This window comes from Peromyscus maniculatus, chromosome 5 (assembly GCF_049852395.1).
Source record: "Peromyscus maniculatus bairdii isolate BWxNUB_F1_BW_parent chromosome 5, HU_Pman_BW_mat_3.1, whole genome shotgun sequence".
NCBI classification, from domain to species: Eukaryota; Metazoa; Chordata; class Mammalia; order Rodentia; family Cricetidae; genus Peromyscus; species Peromyscus maniculatus.
The window spans coordinates 86462714-86482226 of NC_134856.1; the positions used below are offsets into that span (position 1 = coordinate 86462714).

The 19513-nt window shown below is 45.0% G+C and overlaps 1 protein-coding gene across 5 annotated transcripts in view; it reads left to right on the forward strand.

The window, feature by feature from the left end:
* Nucleotides 1-19513, forward strand: part of Sfmbt2 (Scm like with four mbt domains 2) — a 187508-nt gene that overhangs the window by 161836 nt on the left and 6159 nt on the right. For all 5 annotated transcript variants that reach the window (XM_076572822.1, XM_076572819.1, XM_076572820.1 and 2 more), the window contains 4 exons: nt 3866-4041; nt 6353-6519; nt 7675-7938; nt 9113-9241. In XM_076572822.1, the coding sequence (XP_076428937.1) occupies nt 3866-4041; nt 6353-6519; nt 7675-7938; nt 9113-9241 (736 nt within the window). The remainder of the gene's footprint in view (nt 1-3865; nt 4042-6352; nt 6520-7674; nt 7939-9112; nt 9242-19513) is intronic.

The window sequence follows — 19513 nt, forward strand, 5'->3', positions numbered from 1 at the left end:
TCTAGCTGATTTGAATCCAGTTGACAATGACTCGACCATGCATATCGGCCGTCACACCTGCACTTGCTAACTACAGTATGCTATTTGATCAGATGGCCAACATCACTTCAGTATCCTCCCTCCCTCCCCCCTCTCTCCCCATATCTCTAGTCCCACAAGCAAACAGCCTCCTCACCACTACCCCACTGCAGTCTCCCCTCTCCCAGGACTAGTGCCTCTTAGATGGATTGAATTAAAAAGTCTAGCACCTTTGGTAGGGAGGGGAGGTGCAAGACTTGGCAGATGGTTGGTGACCTTCAGGATACCTGTCATTGGTGGCTCATGAGCTGCTCTGGGACTAAAGAGGCCATCTTGATTGCCCTGAGCCCAATCACCAAGCCTTTTCTGCTTCCTCCATAGTCAATGGTTAGATGGGAGCTGTCCTAGAAAAAGCAAGGCAGCTTTGGACAGTTGAGGCAGACCCTAAAGGAGCCATGGCTGGTTCTGTGTGCCTGCAGCATCCTGCCCTCAGAGTTGGGGCAGCCAGAGTCTGGAGGAACAGTGTCTTGTCAGGTTACAGCGCTCTACCCATACACTATACTCTTCTTCCTCAGTCCCTCCACCACCATGGAATCCAGATAGACATGTGAAAGGAAGCCATCATCATTTGACTGTGGTTTAATTCTCATTTCGGTGCATTTAGATGAGTAAAGCACACGCTTCATTGTAAGACAGTACAATGACATATGTATGTGGTTGTCATAATGAAGCCCATTACTTTGTGTGCCAACTTTAAAAGGTAATAAGACAAAAGGAAAGGCTCGTCTCCACTGAATCTGCCTGAGTAGGGAGGGAGATAAATGGCTTTCCCCTTGGCCACAGGAAGCAGCCCTGCGCTCTCCGTGTCTCTTCATGCACCTTGTCACTGCAGGGTTCCCACATGGACATGCTTTGTCTCCGAGTTCCCCTTACACAGTTTGGCATCTGACCTGGTTTCCACATTTCCCCTGCTCTTTGTGTGTCATGTTATTTCATTTTTGATTTCAAAGAGACTTTAAGATTCTTGATATCAAGGTCTTTCAAGCAGAGCTGTAGGGCCACAAACAGGTAAAAGATAAAACTTACAAGGGGAAAATGTACCTGTAAAAAATTTATATTCTCTGTTTCCCACAAACCTGGGGATATACTGTGTTCTCAGAGCAGGACTATTCTTGTCATGAAACGCAACAACAGTAGAAAGCGAGACCTTCTCCCTGCAAAGTGCATCCGAGCAGCCGTCCCGGGGCGCAGAGAGAACAGTCTCTCTACAGAGGGCCCATGAAGGTTCCAGAGGAAAAAATCAACATTGATGCAAAGCTGTTCGATTTAAAGCATCATTTTGTCTACAAAGCATTGGTGTGAGTTCTTCCCATATACAAAGGCAACCTCAAACATCAGAGGAATTGAAGAACAAGGAGACCAGAGGTCCTAGGACATGAGAAGCCAGAGAATAAATACAAAAGACCTTTTCCAGTTAGAGCTTAATTTTATTTTTGCTGTCAAGACTTTGGAAAATGAATTATTAGGGAAATCATACTATAGCCTCCCCAAAAGACATTAATTAGAAAAAAATCAAGATGAAATCTGTTAAGAAGTACTTTTTTCTTTTTATTTCTACTTATACATTTTTTCTTTGTGATCCAGATCAAGGTTTTTAAAGATTGATTTTATTATCTTTAATATGTGCATGTGTGGGTGTGTATGGGGTGGGTGGTAATGTGTGCACATGAGTGTAGGTGTCCATGCAGACTGAGGCATCGGATCCCTCGGGAACTAGAGTTATAAGGGGTTGTGAGTTGCCTGATGGCACTGGGGACTGAACTTGGGTTGTCTGGAAGAGCAACACTCACTCTTAACTGCTGGGCCACCTCTGTAGCCCTGGTCAAGGGTTTTAAACAATGTTTTATCTTCTGGTTTTGAACATGATGGTCTCTTTATCTTACAGTATCCATTTTTTGAACGTGTCCTCTAGGCTCCGTGGCCTCGTCTATTTGAGATTTGGGTCCCCAATGAAGGGTTGATTGTGCATGCATCCAGAAAGATGAGTTGCACTTCTTTGGGGCTGGCAAACTAAAGCCATGGTGGACAGAAAAGTAGATGACTTCTCCAGAGTGATTTTATTTATGGAGCCACCTGTTACTCTGCCAGCCAGGAGAGAGACGGAGATGCTTACTCTGATGGCCAGGGTTTGGTGGAGGGCTTTGCTGTTCTGTATGGATCCTTAGATACTTCTAACATACAGAAGCCTGTCTCTGTCACCACAGTAGCTTGCTTGTGGTCAGTTTGGGTTCTGTGGGTACTAAAGCTGCTGGCATCCCCAATTCCAGGACTTCTCAGGGGGCAGGCTGACTTCACAGGGCTGTAGGACAGGGTTTTGTTAGTTTTGATTTTTCTTATAAAATCTTTTGCACTTCTCTCCTCTTGATGGTGACCTTGCTTGCCTGCCACCATGCTGCACAATGCCCACTTATGAATAATAGAGATTGTCTCTCATTTCAATAACGTGCTGTGCCGTCTTGACCAAGATGCCATTTCAATGATCTGATTTTTCGTAGTTTTTCAAAGCACATTCACTATCCAATATGCACTCATGCTTTCAAAAAATAAAAAAGGGACAACCATTAGATATCATTATCTTCAGTCTGAGGACCACGAGCATTAGATGTATCCTAGGCTATTCTATGTCGTACTGGGCTTAGCTATGAGGCTCCATATAACATGGTGAGAACCTGCTAATAGAAATCTTTACTACAGGAGGTTTAGCCCTGTTACCCTGCCCTTTGTGCCCACCAGAGGATAATTCCTAAACATATTCCCAGTGAGATTATAAGGAAGTATCAAAAGAAAGCAGAAGCTACACACATCCCTTATGTTGTTAGAAAATAGAGATGTCGGTTTGGGAATACACTTGCTCTGGTTTGTTTTTGCTGTCGCTGTGACAAAATGCCTAAGCTGAGAAAAAGTAGGGAGGAAGCACTGGTTTGGGCCCAGAGTTTCAGTCCATAGCGGAGCAGCGTGGCGGGGAGTGGATGGTAGGACAGAGCTGCTCATCTCATGGAAACTGTGTATGAAGCAGAGCCATCAAGAGGGACTAGGCACAAGATAGACCTTTCAGAGGCACACCCTGGTGGCTCATTTTCATCAACTAGGCCCCACTCCCAAAGTCTCCACCTTCTCTCATTAATGCCATCAACTTATGAACCCACTGAGGAATTAATCTGTTGATAAAGAGACACCGTATGATCCAATCATTTCCCGAAAGCCCCAGGGCTGACAGCCATACATCTAACATTTAGGGAACAACTCAGATTCATCCCTTAACAATGCTGTGTGTCTCCAACCCTTGGCTTGTGGGCTGTGTGCACCCTGGGAGAGTTACAAATGAGGTCCAACACAAAATCACAAACTTACTTGGAACTTCATGAATTTTTTTTAAAAAGATATATTTATTTTTATTTTATGCATATGGGTGTTTTGCTTGTGTGTACTTCTGTGCCCCATGTACCTACAGTGCCCTCAGAGGCCAGAAGAGGGGGTAAGATCTTCTAGAGTAGGAGTTCCACGTTGCTATGGGCCATCTTGGGGGTTGCTGCAAACCTAACCCCAGTCCGCCGGAAGTACAGCCAATGCTCTTAACCACTGAGCCATCTCTCTAGACCATCAAGCCATTTTTATAATGGAACTTTTGTTAATAACTGCGTGTGCAGTTCTCATGTGTGAATTTTGTAGGTGACAGGTGACAACACCCGTGTCTCTCACAATGCCAGAAGGTTAGAGGTGCCTTCCAGTCTAACAGAATAAGTCTGAAAATGGACTCACCGTTCCTTCTCTGTCCTTTATTTTCTAGGTACAGAGGCAAAACGTATAGGGCTGTGGTCAAGATCGTGCGGACATCAGACCAGGTGCAACATTTCTGCCGCCGCGTCTGTGCCAAGCTGGAATGCTGTCCGAATTTATTTAGTCCTGTGTTGATTTCTGAGAACTGCCCGGAGAACTGTTCCATTCACACCAAAACCAAATACAGTGAGTCCAAAGGGATCCTGAGCTATGGTGTGGGGTACTTTTTTTTTATCGCTTTGCATAGTTTTTCACATGAATAACTGCAGAACTCTTTACGGTCTGTGGTGCAGGTCCATACGTGTTTTAGCCTGACATAAGAAAGGGATGGGATGGTTCAAACCTGGGGGGATTGTCATCAGAAGATTTTGGGAATGGAGAAGTGACAATCTCAGAAGACCAACTGATTCCTAAGCCATGTGGGTGGGAACAGGACATGATACACTGATTATTAGTAATGCTTAGAAACTCTAATTAACTAACTTCTTGTCCTTACACTCAGGATTTGCAATACTACTTTTTTTTTTGGTTTTGTTTGTTTTTTGTTTTTTTGTTTTGTTTTGTTTCTGAGACTCGGTCTTTCGTTCTGTAGCCCAGGCTGGCCTAAAACTCATTATGTAACCCAGGCTAGCCTCACACTCTCAGAGCTCCTCCTGCCTCTGCCCCTTGTGTTGGAATTACAGATATGAGCCACCACGCTGGCTAACAGTTCTTTCGTCCAACAGCAGGAAAGTCTCTGAGTGACCACGCTGGCTAACGGTTCTTTCATCCAGCAGCAGGAAACTCTCTGAGCGTTTTCTTACTGTCCCGACCCTGTCCGTTTCTCCCTTACTTAGCTACTTCCCTCAGCACTCTCTCAGGCGTGTCACTGGAGGATTCAGAAACATCTCCCTTCCTTCCCAGATGCCTTTGCTTCCCCACTGCTGTGCAGGACTCTGAGTTGGCCCCCCCTCCCCAACCTGTAGTTCTTGCCTCTGCCAACTCCCAACGCCCTGAGAGACCTCACCGCGGCCTTAGACTGACAGCTTCCCGCAGCCCTTCATTTCCTCTATTCTGAGAACTTCCTTCTCCCATTCTTGAAGGGTTTACCACTGTAGAGGCCTCTACCTGGGGCATCTCAAGCTCTGAAAACTCAGTCTCCAGCTTCTGAGCTTGCTAATCTCCCCTTAGTTCTCTCTGGTCCTGGGGCCATGACAAGGAAGCCCAGGCTCCAGCCACCTACTAGAGTTTAAGGACGCACACAGTGTGGTCAGGGCTCTGTGAACCGCAGGCACCTGTGACATATCAACTGCTTTGTTGGAACCAGGGATATGAGTAGGCTCGAGATCCTGTTCACAGTGTGGCTTTGTTCTGTACACAGACACAGGTAGACAGGCACACACATACAACTGTGCTTGGCAAATTAACCTTCTACTCCCAGCCCCTCTGAAAGTCAGAGGGTCATCTGTTCCCTCTATTACATTTCTATGCCTTTCCACCTGCATACTTAGTTCCCGGTGAGAGGGACCAGGGCCTAGAAGCCGGTCTTGCACATGCTAGACAAGCATTCTGCCACGAGCCACATTCCCCGGCCTTGATGTTTTGAGACACGGTGTGTTCATTTCTGTTCCTTGTGGCTGTGATTGATCAAACACTCTGACACAAACATCTTAAGCAGGCAAGGGTTTATTTTGGCTCACACTTCCCAGTGACAGCCCACCATAGCAAGGACGCTACAGTGGCGGGAGTTAGAGAGAGGTGGCCATGGTGTGTCTGTAATTAGAAATAGAGAACTGGGAGTACACGCAAGTTCTCAGCTTGCTAGCTCGCTCGTAGTGCAGTCCAGGATCTCAAGCAGTGAATGGCACTGTCCTTGCTGGTGAGTCGTCCCACCTCAGTTTATTAAGTCAAGATAACTCCCCACCTGCAAGGCCATATGCCTTTCTCAGATGGTTCTAGATTCTGTCAAGTTGACCACCCTAATCATCACATAGAATGTCCCTTTGTGAATTAGGCTGGCCTTGAACTTCAAAAAAAAAGTCTCTTTTGGAGACCTATACATACTCTATCCCTGGATGTTCACATCATCTCCCTGCTCATTTCTGCATCACCTTACCTTTGGCCAGTGGAAGGGTTTGCTGGCCAGCAACTGCTCCTGGAAGTAACTGCCTTGACTGAGGACTTCAGTTGCTTTGACTGTTGACCTTGCAAATATGGTTTCCTGTAGTCCCAGGACACCGGGGAAGAGGAAAGGGGTGGGCATGTGTGGAAGTGAACTGAAAGATGATTCTGGATCTCATTTAACAAAACTTCAAAAGGCTTAGACCCTTCAGTGTGAATATTGCTGTCACTGGAAACTGAGCTACAATGGGAGGAAAAGCAAAAAGAAAACAAACAAACAAACAAACAGCCATTGGATAGAATTGAGACTACTGAGGGCAGGGATCTCCCAGCAGGCTCTGCTCTATGGTGGACCTATTATTGCTTGTACTCAGTCAGACCATCTTCTTCCCTATAGCCTATTATTATGGAAAGAGAAAGAAGATCATTAAACCCCCAATTGGGGAAAGCAGCATTGAAAGCGGGCATCCAAAACCAGCCAGGAGAAGGAAACGTCGGAAATCCATCTTTGTGCAGAAGAGACGAAGATCGTCTGCGGTGGACTTCCCAGCAGGCTCCGGGGAGGTACGCTAGCCTTAAAGGGCTTCCAGCATTAGAGGAGAGGTGTTGGTTGGCTTTAATTTTACTGTGTGTGTGTGTGTGTGTGTGTGTGTGTGTGTGTGTGTGTGTGTGTGTGTGTGTAAGAGAGGCGGGGGGAGGAGAATGAGAATGCAGGCCTATGCCTGTGTCTGCCATGGTGCACCTGTGGAGGTTAGAAAATAAATTCTGGGGGTCTGTTTTCTCCTCCCACTGTGGGATTTCAGGATCAAAGTCAGGTTGTCAGGTTGTACAGCAAACCCTTTCGCCTGCCGGGTTCGGTTGTTTTGGGGGATGGAAGAGATCAGGCCAACCTCGTGAAGGCTGGGCAAGCACTTTGCCATCCAGCAACAACCTAGCCCTTGCAACTTTACAGGTTCTCTCTGTGTAGCTCAAAGTGGCCTTGAACTGCGTTTGCGTGCGTGCGTGCGTGCGTGCGTGCGTGCGTGTGTGTGTGTGTGTGTGTGTGTGTGTGTGTATACACAAACATGGGAGGACAAGAGGTCAACCTCCTCGGTTGTCATTCCTCAGGACAAGGTTCATCTGGGGTTTTTGTTTTGTTTTTGAGGTAGGGCTTCTTACTTTTACCTAGAACTCATCACTTTGGCTAAGCTGGTTGGCCAGCAAGTCATAGGGATCCATCTGCCTCCACCTCCTCCAGGCCCAGCTTTTCCACATGGCATCCGGGGATCAAACTGAGGCCCTTACGCTTGCATGACCAGCACATCACCTGTCAGGCCATCTCCTCAGCCCCTGACTAGTTATTTTTTTTTTTTTGAGAGATGGTCTCAGCATGCAGTTTAGGCTGGCCTTAAATTTACTAACCTTTTGCATCATCTTCCTGAGTCCTGGAATAGAAACCTGGGACAAGACACTCCCTGACAGCCCCTTTATGTACTGAGAACCAATTGCATGTGTTCAGCTACTGGCTAGGAAAAGGCTGTGTCAGGAGAGTCTTTGGTACCACGGGCTCTCTTTCAAGGCCTCCGTGGACAAACCTTGCCAAGAGCTCTGTTCTGGGAGGGAAAGCCACGTCATCCGGTCATCCGGGGCTGGCGATGTGGCTGTCTGTGAGCGTCACCTTACTGCTCTCACTCAAGTCCCCGTCAGCATGCCCTCACTAAGCACATGCCTCCCTCTCAGGAAAGTGAGGAGGAGGATGCGGAGGCCCCGGAGGATGACACTGCGAGTGAGGAAACGGGTTCTGAGGTGCGAGATGACCAGACAGACACCTCGTCAGCAGAGGTGCCCTCCGCCAGGCCCCGGAGAGCTGTGACCCTGCGGAACAGTTCAGAGGCCGTGAAGCGGCCGCCAGTGGAGAGGCCACGGAGGGTCCGCCCAGGGCCAACTACTACCTCTGCTGTTGAGGGAGACAAGGCCCCGCCTGCTAGGCCTGAGGAACCAGAGGTAAGTAAGCTCAGAGAGTCATGGCTCCTCTTTAAGAACGTGGAGTGGAGTTGTGGATGCTGTTCAGGAAAACCTCTTTCAAATATCAGAAACAACCGTAGATGCTCTGTCAAAATTCCCAAGTCTGAGAACAAAAGAGTGATTTTTTACCTCTGGGTTGAGAGGGCGAGGAAGCATCAGAAAGACGTTCCTAGGGCTGGAATAGCATCTCCATTTCTGGGTAATTTTAATATCCCAGAGCTTCCAATCAGGTGGATGGAGAGGGTCCGGTCCTGCAGCTGTGGGTCTCACAATGCCATCTCCACATTTCCCGTTTCCACACGTGACTTCTGCAGCTCTCTCTCCTCCATGGGACACCTCTCTATCTCCTTCGTACATTACGTCAGCATACTTGACACTCCCTAACCGTATAGGTGGCATGTGAACAGCTACACAGGTCCTTGGCAACATCCTAACGAAAGCGAACGGTGACTGGACTGCATGGGTCTGGCTATACCGCTTAGTATCTGTTTGCATTATAATCAGTGATGATTCCTTAGTAAGCAGGCCCTAGATTTTCTGAACTAGGCGGTCACTATGCCATGGGGTGGGACAGGTGTGCAGGTTCATAAGTGTGCTTAGAGGTCAGGGGTCAACCTCAGATATCATTTCTTAGGAGCCGTTCACTCTTCACTCTTCATTTATTCTTTTGTTTTGATTCTTTTATTTTTTGAAAAGGCATTTCATGCCTAGAGCTTAGTAGTTTAGGCTGATTGACCAGTACGTCCCAGAATCCTCCTGCCTCCACTTCCCCAGCACCACCAGTTTTTTGTTTTTGTTTTGTTTTGTTTGTTTGTTTTTTAGTGTGCGATCTTGGTATTGGACTCAGATCCTTATGCTTGCGTGGCAAGCATTTTGCCATCATCTCCCAGCCCTGCTGTACCTTTTGTTGTTACTGTTCTTGAGCCTTTGAAGACAGCCAGGTCATTGCAGGTGTGAGCGTCACCAGACACAGGTTGCTAAGAAACTCCACAGAGACTGAGCTCTGTCCCTGGCTGTGTGTCCAGCAAAGAGATCAAGAGAAGTAGGAGCTCTGGTCCCGTAGTGTGGAGTTGAGGCACAGAGGTTGTTAGAAAGATGTAGCTGGCCCTACATCTTTCTGTTCAGTAACGGTGCCCTGCCCCCTTCCCTGCAGGAAACAAAGCAAGAGGATGAGGAAAGGCTGATTCTTGAGAGCAATCCGCTGGAGTGGACGGTCACAGACGTGGTCCGATTCATTAAGCTGACGGACTGCGCGCCCTTGGCCAAGATCTTTCAGGAGCAGGTACAGTGGCTTGCTGTGTCTAAAATTTATTTTCTGGACTCCAGGTCTTGTCTCCCTGTGTTTGCATGTCTCTCTGTGTTGAGCATAAATATATGTGTGTTCATGTGTGTGCACTTACTTGTATTTGTGTGTGTGCATGTATGTGCATGTGGCTGTAAAGCCCAGAGAACGACAGGGAGCCTGCCATGCCTCAAACGATGCCACCTTTTAGAGACAGGTTCACTCTCTGACTTGGAACTCACTTAGTAGGCTAGGCTGACTGGTCAGTGAGCCTCAGAGACCCACTTATCTGTGCCCCAAAAGTGCTGGGATTACAAGCACGTACCAGGACGCCTAGTTTTGTAAAAGTGAGTTCTGGGGATCAGTTTCTTCTCCTCACTAGTCAACTACTGTACCGACTGAGCTATCCTCCCAGCCCAGAGACTAGATCTTAAAGGAATTACCTATCTTATCTGGCTTCTTTATGACTTACCAGGTAGGAGTAAAGTCTCAGGTGCCCTTTATCTACATGCTACAGTTGATACCTGTAAGTGGGCTCATCCATAGTGCTGAGCACCTGACGTGGGGGTCTTGTTTCTGGTTCTTAATTGTCTCATAGGGATGAGGGTTTTCTGACCGAGACGTAGCTGGTACTGCCAGGCGAGCGGTGACCCTCTAGGCTCCACCGTCATTCACAGCTGTAGCTCATTCTCTGGTACCGGCTTCTGTTGTGCTATTGCTGTGATAAAGCACTGACCAAAAGCGACTCAGAGAGGAAGGCGTTTATTTCATCTCACAGCTTGAGGCATTTAATGAAGGGTTGCCGGGAAGGAGCTCAAGGTGGGAACCTGGAGGTGGGAACTGAAGCCGAGACATGACGGAACTGGCTTGCTGGCTTGTTTACCACATCCAGCTCAGGGAACTTTCTTAGACTGCCCAGGGCTACCTGCCCAGAGGTGGCACCACCCCAATGGGCTGGGCTCTCCTACATCAATAATTAATGAAGAAAATGCCCCCAAAGAGTTGCCTACAGGTCACTGATGGGGACATTTTTTCAATTGAGGCTCCCTCTTCTCAAATGATATTAGCTTATGTTAAGTTGACAAAAACAACAACAATAAACGAACCAGCACAGCCTCACTGAGTAAATATGTCTTTTAAGGCCTAGTATTATTTATATACTATTTTCCATATAGTTGATTAAAGATATGCCTATCTAGCCTCTTTTTAGATTTAACAAGCCAATAATTAGAGAAGATAAAATTTAAACATTAAGACAGAAAAAAAAAGTCTGATTTCCCAATCATAGAGGGAATTTTCCATCTTTTGGTCCAAGTCAATGCAGTAATATGTTGTAAAAAGCAAATTAATGAACATCCTAGTCCTCTACTTCCCACTCCCAAGAGTGTGCTCTTGGTATCCAAGCTCTCCTGCCTTGATATCCATGAGACAAAGTGATTAATCGCATTCATTCTGGAAACTTCTGCAGACTCCAGAGAAGGTCATGTGGAAGGCACGAACAGGAGCCAGACAGGAGGCCCGGCTCTTGGCTTTCTGGCATTCACTGCTCTTCTTCTCCGGGCACAGACAGGGAGGCAGACAAGGAGACGAGCTTTCTGACCTAAAGGAAGAGGGTAATGACCTCTTCCCTTCATTGCAACAAACAAACAAGACAGGAAACGGCGAACAGTGCTGTAGCTCAGCTGGCACGGGGCTTGTTAATAAAAGTTCACCCCCATCTTAGAAACAAACACAAAGCAAGAGCTAGAAAACCCATGTAGAGGACTGCCCGGGGCAGATTCCCCAGTCTGGTGCTGCTTAGTCATAATGGCACCACCAAAAATCTACCAAAACAAGCGGAAACCTGTATTCAAGTACATGACAAATTGTGGGGAGGGATTAGCTAAAACACTACATTTACAGTCTTCCTTTCTCTCACTGCTAAGTCCACTTTCCAAAATCATCTCAGAATGGTTCAAGGAAATGGACATGGCTGGCACATCCCCACTGTAGATTCAGAGTGGGCAAAGGCTTCCTCCGTCCACCTCCTCCGACATCAGCTAAAAGCTTTGTCCTTGATTTAGACGTTAGGTGGGCTTTAATGGATGAGTCTTGTTCCCAATTAATTTTGCATTTCACATTAGGGATTTTCAACTGTTTAAAAAAAAAGTTGCCTGCTGGGCTGTCTAAAGTGTATGGACACTTGAGTCCTTTCTGGCCCATTAGACTTTTAATGACTTATTTTTACTAATTTGTTCTATCATCATTTTGCCCAAATGACAGTGCTCTGATTGGGTGAGGCCTCCAGCATTTTCTGAGCTGTCAGATGAACTCGGTGTCTGCAGACTATTCAGCAGCCTGCACAGGAGATCACAGTGTACAGAATGATAATAGCTGTGTGCGTTCACGCCTAGGGATGTTAGGAATTCAGAGATGGTTCTAATCACCAGGAGCGATTGCAGACATTACACACTCCCCATTACCAGCATATGGACCTTTTATCTCTGAAATGTTGTGGCAGTCTCTTAGTAAAATCTATTCTCTATAATTTCATGCTGCAAATCTGAACATTATACAGTGAAAGTCCATGCATCTGTAATGTGTTTTTAAACACACAATCCTGACTAGCATGGTCTATGTGCTCACTCACTGCCGATCGTTCCGCTCGCAAGAGAAGCAGACTGCCTGAGTGAGTCGTTTATTTTATGAAAACTTTAGAGGATTGTTGACAGTTTTAGTTGTCTTTGAGGGGTTCTTCTTCATTTCCATTGGCCCACATGCTTGTCCATTTTCGTCCCGATTTAAAGGAGAGAAGTTTACCTCTTGTCAGTCCCTGGTCGTGTGGGTCTATTTTTGAGCTCCTGTGACAATATCATCACGGAGTGCCATGGTGAAGCAGAACTGCATGCTTACTGGTCAAAAGAAAGCAAACAAAGACCAGAGCAAGGTTCCAAGGCAAGTGCTCGGTGACCTATCCAGTGCATCCATCTGGATCAGGACGTGGTCCTCCGGATCAGGTCACTAGCCTAAAGCCCATCAGCTTAGCATTTAGGAGGGACCCTTTATATTCATGCTCTCCCAACCCAGATATCTCCACTAAGGAACTGCCATATCCTTATCAGAACTCTATCCAAGTAAGTGTCCGTTTTCTATATCCTAAGTGTGACTTTCGGGTTGGGCATCATGTCGTATCTTATTCCTTCAAAATGTTCTGCAGTTATGGTGAGTCCGCTTAATTTTTGTGTATATTTTATTCAAGTCCATGTCCTTAAAATTAGTCATCCATTAGTGATTCTGTTCAATATAACAACAGATCTGCCAGAATTTATAAATGACACAGGAACATATTTATAAAAATTCAATCAACTGTGAGTCTGGCATATAACCTACATAATCCATTAGGGGGACAAAGAGCAAACGTCTTCCAAACTGAACCAAAGATTACCTCTGAAACACCTGGTACAGGGGGATTCCCTGCTCACTCTTCTATGCTTTACAGTGTCATCTCTGTGTCCTTTTTTACCCAGCTTTTTCCTGTTTACACCTTTTTCTTTCCTAGCTGACTATGAGATAAAACAAGCATTGACTCTATGGAATCTACAGCAAGAGTGAGTCCAAAATAGGGGTTAACCTAGGGTTAGTCTTTGCACGAGAGTAACAGCCAGATGGTTCAGTTGCCAGACCTAGCTGTTTTCAGCAGGCAGGCAGCGTGCAAATTCGAAGTCTGGTTGTATTCTGAGTAGCATGGTCTTCTCAAAACCATGAACCCCATGAGTCGTATTTCCCATCATTTAAGGAAAATGGGAAATGACCTGAGAACACAGAAGTACTAATCATGGACCTTCAGGTGGCTGAAATATAGACAGACTGCATTTTAAGCACTTTGTACCTCTAGATATCAGGCCTAGTTTTAGGTGAATTTTTACCAGATAAGAAGGAAGGTGAAAGTTCGCTAATTAATCAGATTGTTTAGACTTAACCCTTTCCCTCCGCACATCATCTTGTAGAGAGGTTTTCATTCAGCTTAGTGCCAGATGTCCAAAAGCTGCTTCTGTAGAACTCAGGTAAACCAGCTCCTAGAGAGTTTCAAAGTCGTGGCCTCTGTCTGCTTCTCTTCCAGGTTGCCAACCTTGTCATCCACACGAGGTGGTATAGACTCTTTCCCACACTCCAACCCATGACTTTAAAGCTAAAACCCCCTATAAACCTGGGGCTTCCATCACTGCTGCTGGCTGAGTGGGAGAGGGGACCTAAATGTTCCTTCCCATTTGTTCTCTTCAGAGGAAGTCTAGCCGGAGAAGTGGCCATGCGCTGGGGCCAGGACAGGAGGGGCATCTGATCTGAAAAGGTCAGAAAATGACATTTCAAGGTCCTTGACATCATTTTTAAGTGGCCTCATCCAGCCTGCATGGCGTCTGTTAGGTCTGCCATTCTCCTTAATGCTGTGACCCCAGGGCGGCCTTTACCACCACGTTGCACAGTGAGCTATGGAACCCTGCCCTGGAGAAAGGATGGAAAGAACATAGTATTTCTTTGGACAATTAAGCTGACTGCCCAGCATCTTCTATGTCAGGTCACTGTGGAATCATTTTTCTGAATGGTTTCTTCATCTCATGACTTTCATTTATTTTATGTGTGAATGTATGTGCTCATGTGTTCATGTATACATGTGCACACGTTTGTATGGAGGCCAGAGGTCAACATCTGGTAGCTTCCTCAATCATTCTTCACTTTATTATTTTTGTTTGTTTGGTTTTTGTTTTGTTTGGTTTTTGTTTTTTCGAGACAGGGTTTCTCTGTGTAGTTTTGGTGCCTGTCCTGGATCTCGCTCTGTAGCCCAGGCTGGCCTCGAACTCACAGAGATCCGCCTGCCTCTGCCTCCCGAGTGCTGGGATTAAAGGTGTGCACCACTACTTTCACTTTATTTTTTTTTAAGATTCTTTTAAAAGTAGTGTCTGTCTGTCTGTCTATCTCTCTCTGTGTGTGCGTGTGTGTGTGTGTGTGTGTGTGTGTGTGTGTGTGTGTGTGTGTGTGTGTGTAAGTTCAAGTGCAGATGTTCACAGAAGCCATCAGATCACAGAGAACATCGGATCCCCTGGAGCTGAAGGTAGAGCTAGTTGTGAGTCTTCAGCAAGAGCAGCAAGTGCTTGTAACTACTGAGCCATCTCTCCAGGCCCTCCACCTTATGTTTTTTGAGACAGAGTCTCTCACTAAATCTGGAACTCTGTGATGGGTCTAGACTGATTGGCTAGCACACCCCAGAGGTCTTACCATCTCTTCCTTTCCAATGCTGAGATTACAGTCATACACAGCTGCACCTAGCTTTCACAGGGATGCCACGGCTCTGAACTCTGGTCCTCACATTTGTATAAACACTTTATTAATGAGCCATCCCCAGACCCGGTTTTCTTTTACAGCACTCACAGCCAATTTAAAGAATGTACACATAGGGGCCAAGCATTTAGCTCTTATCACCTCATTGTTTGCTAACAGAATTCTACACACCTACAACCAAAGTTTATTAGTTCTATTACCTGCATACCTTAATAGATTAAAAAGAGTTAAAAGGCAAAACAATATCAGTGGGGTGTGTCTGGTAGACAGAATCTTCTCATTATTTCCATCTCTTCCTTTAAGCCTCCCTTTATAGAGTGTTCTTATATCTGTAGTTAAAACATGTTTTTAAATTGCTGACTTATTGTGATGTGGACATACATCGACTTTGGTAAAGATGTTGAGTGCCCCTAAGCCCAATTTATTCTAATTCTTTTTTCCTTTTTAGTAATTTTATTGTGACAGTTTCATGCCTGTATTTAATGTATTGTGCTTTCTTTCTGCCCCCTCCCACCTTCTCTTACCTCTCCTCTGTCTCTATCAATTCCTCACTCTATTTTTTTTAGTGCCTTTCCCCAAATCAGGACTTTTGGGTATGTAGCCATTTCCAGGGACACCTGTGTTTAGAACTATCCACAGGAGTCTGGTGGGGTCATTAGTGGGAACATGGTTAAGCAGTGAGAGGTAGGGCCACTTGGAGGCTTTCCTCCATCCATGCCTGACTGTGGAGGGGACATTTCTTGTGCAGACCCAGTCCAAGTATCCACAACTACTGTGAGTCCATGATTGTAATGGCCGTGCCTTGCCCAGAAGATAATTTTGAGGTTCTTTCCCCTGCTTTCTGCTACAGTATTCCCTGAACCATAGAAAGGATATTTTAAAATGCCTGTTTGGGACTGAGCACTCATCTGTGCTTATTCTCAGCATCTTGAACAGCCATGCATCTCTGCATTCACCACTCTCCATTGAGAAGAATGGCTTCTCCCATTAAAGCTGGGAGTAGCATTTGTCTATGGGTAGAAACATACATATTTAAAAGGCAGCTCGACAGTATGTCAATTTAGCCAAACAACAGTATTCAGCTCCCAGTTTCCAGCACACATGACTCAGTACTTATATTCTATTAAAATCTACACGCTGGGAACTCCATTTATAAGGAAGATGAGAATGCTCGCAGATGTCCCGTCATTCCCTAAAATGTTTTCCCAGTACCTCACCGCTTCCCCTCCATATCCTCACCTTTCAGCATGTCGGCCATTTTGGGGAACAGTCACATGCCTTCATTGTGCCTACTTAGCAGGGTGTAATACATCATAGGAGAGTAAAAACTTCCAGAGAGAAGATTTTTTTTCCAAGTCTAGAGAGGATTGTTAACAGGAGGAGTTGGAATGTGGAAGGAGAGAGGTAGAAATGATGTAAATACAGTACTTACATATGAAATTCTCTAAAGAATTAAAATTTTAAAAAAGAGAGGATGCCATTGATGTCTTCATAGCCAATCATATACAAACTAACTCCTTATTGTCTTGGAATTTAGAGTGACCTCCTTGTACAAGGTGCTTTTTGAACAGTTGACTGATAACAACAGTGGAGGAAAATCCAACGCCCCACGTGTTTATATGGGCAAGCTGCAGTTTAAAGTACTTCTCACCTTTGAGTCTTGGGTCTGGTTTTTAAAATTAATTCTTCTGAGCTAAAAAGCAGAGTGAAGGGTCTCTCTGATCAATCATAGTGGTTAGCTTTAGTGAGTGAGCCTATGACTAGAGCTTCATTCAGCTGTCAGTTCCCATTCTGCATCCCTGAGATGAAAGGCTAGTGTCTGTGTAGAATTCAAGCAAGCAGGTTCTTGGGGGAGAGCTTCACAGATGTTCTCTGTCGCGTCTGCTCCGGGTCGCCCAGCTTCAAATTCACATTGTGGAGTATATATTCTCCCCCCCCTTCCATCAACAGATTCAGAACCGATTCCCCTTTTAAACATAGGATTGATTTGAGGCAGCAGGTACAGATACGATTTGGAGATGCTCAGACCAGAGGAAAATGGTGGTGTCACTGACAGTTAGGAGGTTATAGTTTAAGCAGAGAAATTGTAGAAATTGCATTGAACTGGGTTATGGAAAAGATGCCAGTTACAGTAGTCCAGGAAACTTTCACTAGCTGAACAAAAGACTCATAAAGCTGGGTGGGGAGGTGGATATCCCTGTAGATTGGGGAGAGTGAAGTAAGGTTGGCACTGAGGATCCTGGACCAGGCAGTGACTGCAGGGTTGGAAAGAAACCGTGGGAGCAGAGACAGGGCAGGTATGGCTGACAGTGAACGACAGTGGATAATGAAACATTTTCCCGAAAACAACAGGAGATGACATCCCACAACAAAGACTGTGTTTCCCCCTCAAATCTGGACTGTAATGGAGCAGCTCTTCACCATTTGATCTTGAGGACCAACTTTATTATTTATTATTTCTCACCTGTGTTAAACATCTATCCATTCATAGAATGTTTGGGTATTGTTTGTATTCTGGATACTGTACCCAGGTCAATCAAGTATATGCTGGGTGAGCTAAGGGTTTGACAGTCATGATCACTATGGTACTGTCTGAATGTGCAGAAGGTTGCTTGTCCAGTACATTTATTTCACGAATCAAGTAGCCAGTATTTATGGAATAGTTTTTGAAGTGAGCCACACTCTGGCAGTGTAAAAAATGGTACATTTTTTGTGGGTGATTTAAGGTACCTGGCATGACCACTTTAGCTATTAGGAAGGAATTGGTGGTCTTAAAACCTCATAAACTTTACATTTTATGATCAGTAGATATTCCATAAACTCTTCCCGATAGTCAAGGAAAAGTTTTGGAAAAGACTTAAAAGTGGGGTGGGCTTCTTCATGTCCCTGGTGATCTGGATCTGTTATCTACTTAAAAGTCACTTGCGTTGAGGGTGGAGCCAGGGAAACACATCAGCCACCAATATCAATATCTCTTGCTTTGTTGATGCTTGCTCCAAAACTGTGCATTGTGCACTCTAGGAGCACCCTTGCTGACTTCATTAACTTGATCTGCACCTTTCACTTCCCATTTTTCCAACTACTGCCATTCTTAGCAGTAACGGCGCAGAAAGGTGAAGTGACGTGGAAGAAGAATATGGGAAAAGAAGAAGTCCATATATAACATGAAAACACATGGGAAGCTCATTTGTTTTCTGTATGGCTGTGTATGAGACTGATCTACTTATTTTTGAGGTTTGATAAGGTCATATGTGTCTTTATTCAGACATAGCTTATTCCATTAGCACAGCCTGTGCTCATCTATAATTTAAAAATAAATAAATTCACAGCGATACTTTTAAGTTAGTGTCCAATTTTTACTGCTACTGCACTTATCACGTAATATTGTGGATTTGGGGTCTAATCAGGTAATAAACTCCCTTGCTCCTGACATCAGTCCTTAGATAATAAATGATACTTCTCTTGTCATTTGGCTCCTCACTGCTACATTCTTTATGTATTTGGGGACTTTTCTTATTATAGCTTTAGAAAGTAAACAATCTCTTTAAGATGGAAGATCTCTATATGAAATTCATTGACAGGTGGTTTCTATAATATTGCCTAGGCAATGGTGAAAGGCTGGTGAGTTCTTATGGTTCACGAGAGCCCAGAGTATAAGACATCATGTGGCTGAAGATCTGCCATGCTGAGTTCAGTTTATTGCCACTCACTCTTAGCATCACTTCAAGCCTCTGATCTCACTAATCCTTAGTTATTCCTGCTGGAATATGAAGCCTGCCTTAGGAAATAGGAAGAGCAAGTTGCAGTTAAGCTCAGCCACACAATCCAATGGCATCTACATGAACAAACCAGCTTGCAATAGGAAACAAACTGGCGGAGATATATACTAACAGAATGATCTAAGGCTTTGGAGTGAGTTTTTGTGCCCTTCCCTGTAGAGCAGAGTTAACAATCACTTGGTGGATATCACTATAATATGGCACCTATTGTGTAGATACAGCAAGGCGTAGTAGAACAGGGAAAAAACATTCCTAAATATGAGTGCATCTCACTCTGAGGATTGGATGTGTACACAGGTATGTGTGGGTGTGTGTTTTCATGATGGACATTTGCTTCCAGGTGTAGGATTCCTTAAGCAGTTTTTAGAAACCTAATCTATCTATCTATCTATCTATCTATCTATCTATCTATCTATCTATCTATCTATCTATCTATCTATATCAGCTCTTGCTATAGAGCTCTGAGCTCTGGCTAGGCTGGTACTCATTCTTTTGGGACTTTGGATGTGGCATTTCTTCCTAAGACTGCTAAGATGTCTGCTGAGAAGTCTGTGGTTATCTTACAATGATTCCCTAATGTGTACCTTGACACTTTTTCATGCTGTTTTAGAATTTTCTTTCTCGTGGGTAGTTTGACCACACTGTGCCCTTTTTGTGGTCTTTTGAGCCTCCTGGACCTGAATGCCCATATTTTTCTTAAGATTTCAATTGTTTAGAACTATTATTTTATCAATTAGATTTTCTGCTCCCCCTCAGGCACCCATTTGAATATTAGTTCATTTAGTGGCGTCTCCTAAGGCTCAGCTGCTTCCTCTCCCCCTCTCTCCTTTTGTGTCTGAATGTGTTATCTCAAAGGACTTCTCTTCAAGCTCGGAGTTCTTTCTACCTGCGTGGTTGCTGAGGCTCCCGCCTGTATCTGCTGCTGTTGAACTCACTCAGTTCTGTAGCTGCAGGGCTTCTCTTTGGTTCTTCTTCCTAATCTTCATCACTTGGCTAAATTTGTCATTTCAGTAGGAGCTCTTCTCCTAATTTCATCGAGTTGTCTGTCTGTATTCCCTTGCATTCCATTTAACTTCCACAGAGCCATTCTTTTGAATGAAAAAAAAAATGTTCATCTTGTTCATTTCTTTAGGTGTCTGTTGCTTGTTCTGGGGTTCCTCCAAAGGCATCAAGTAGTTTT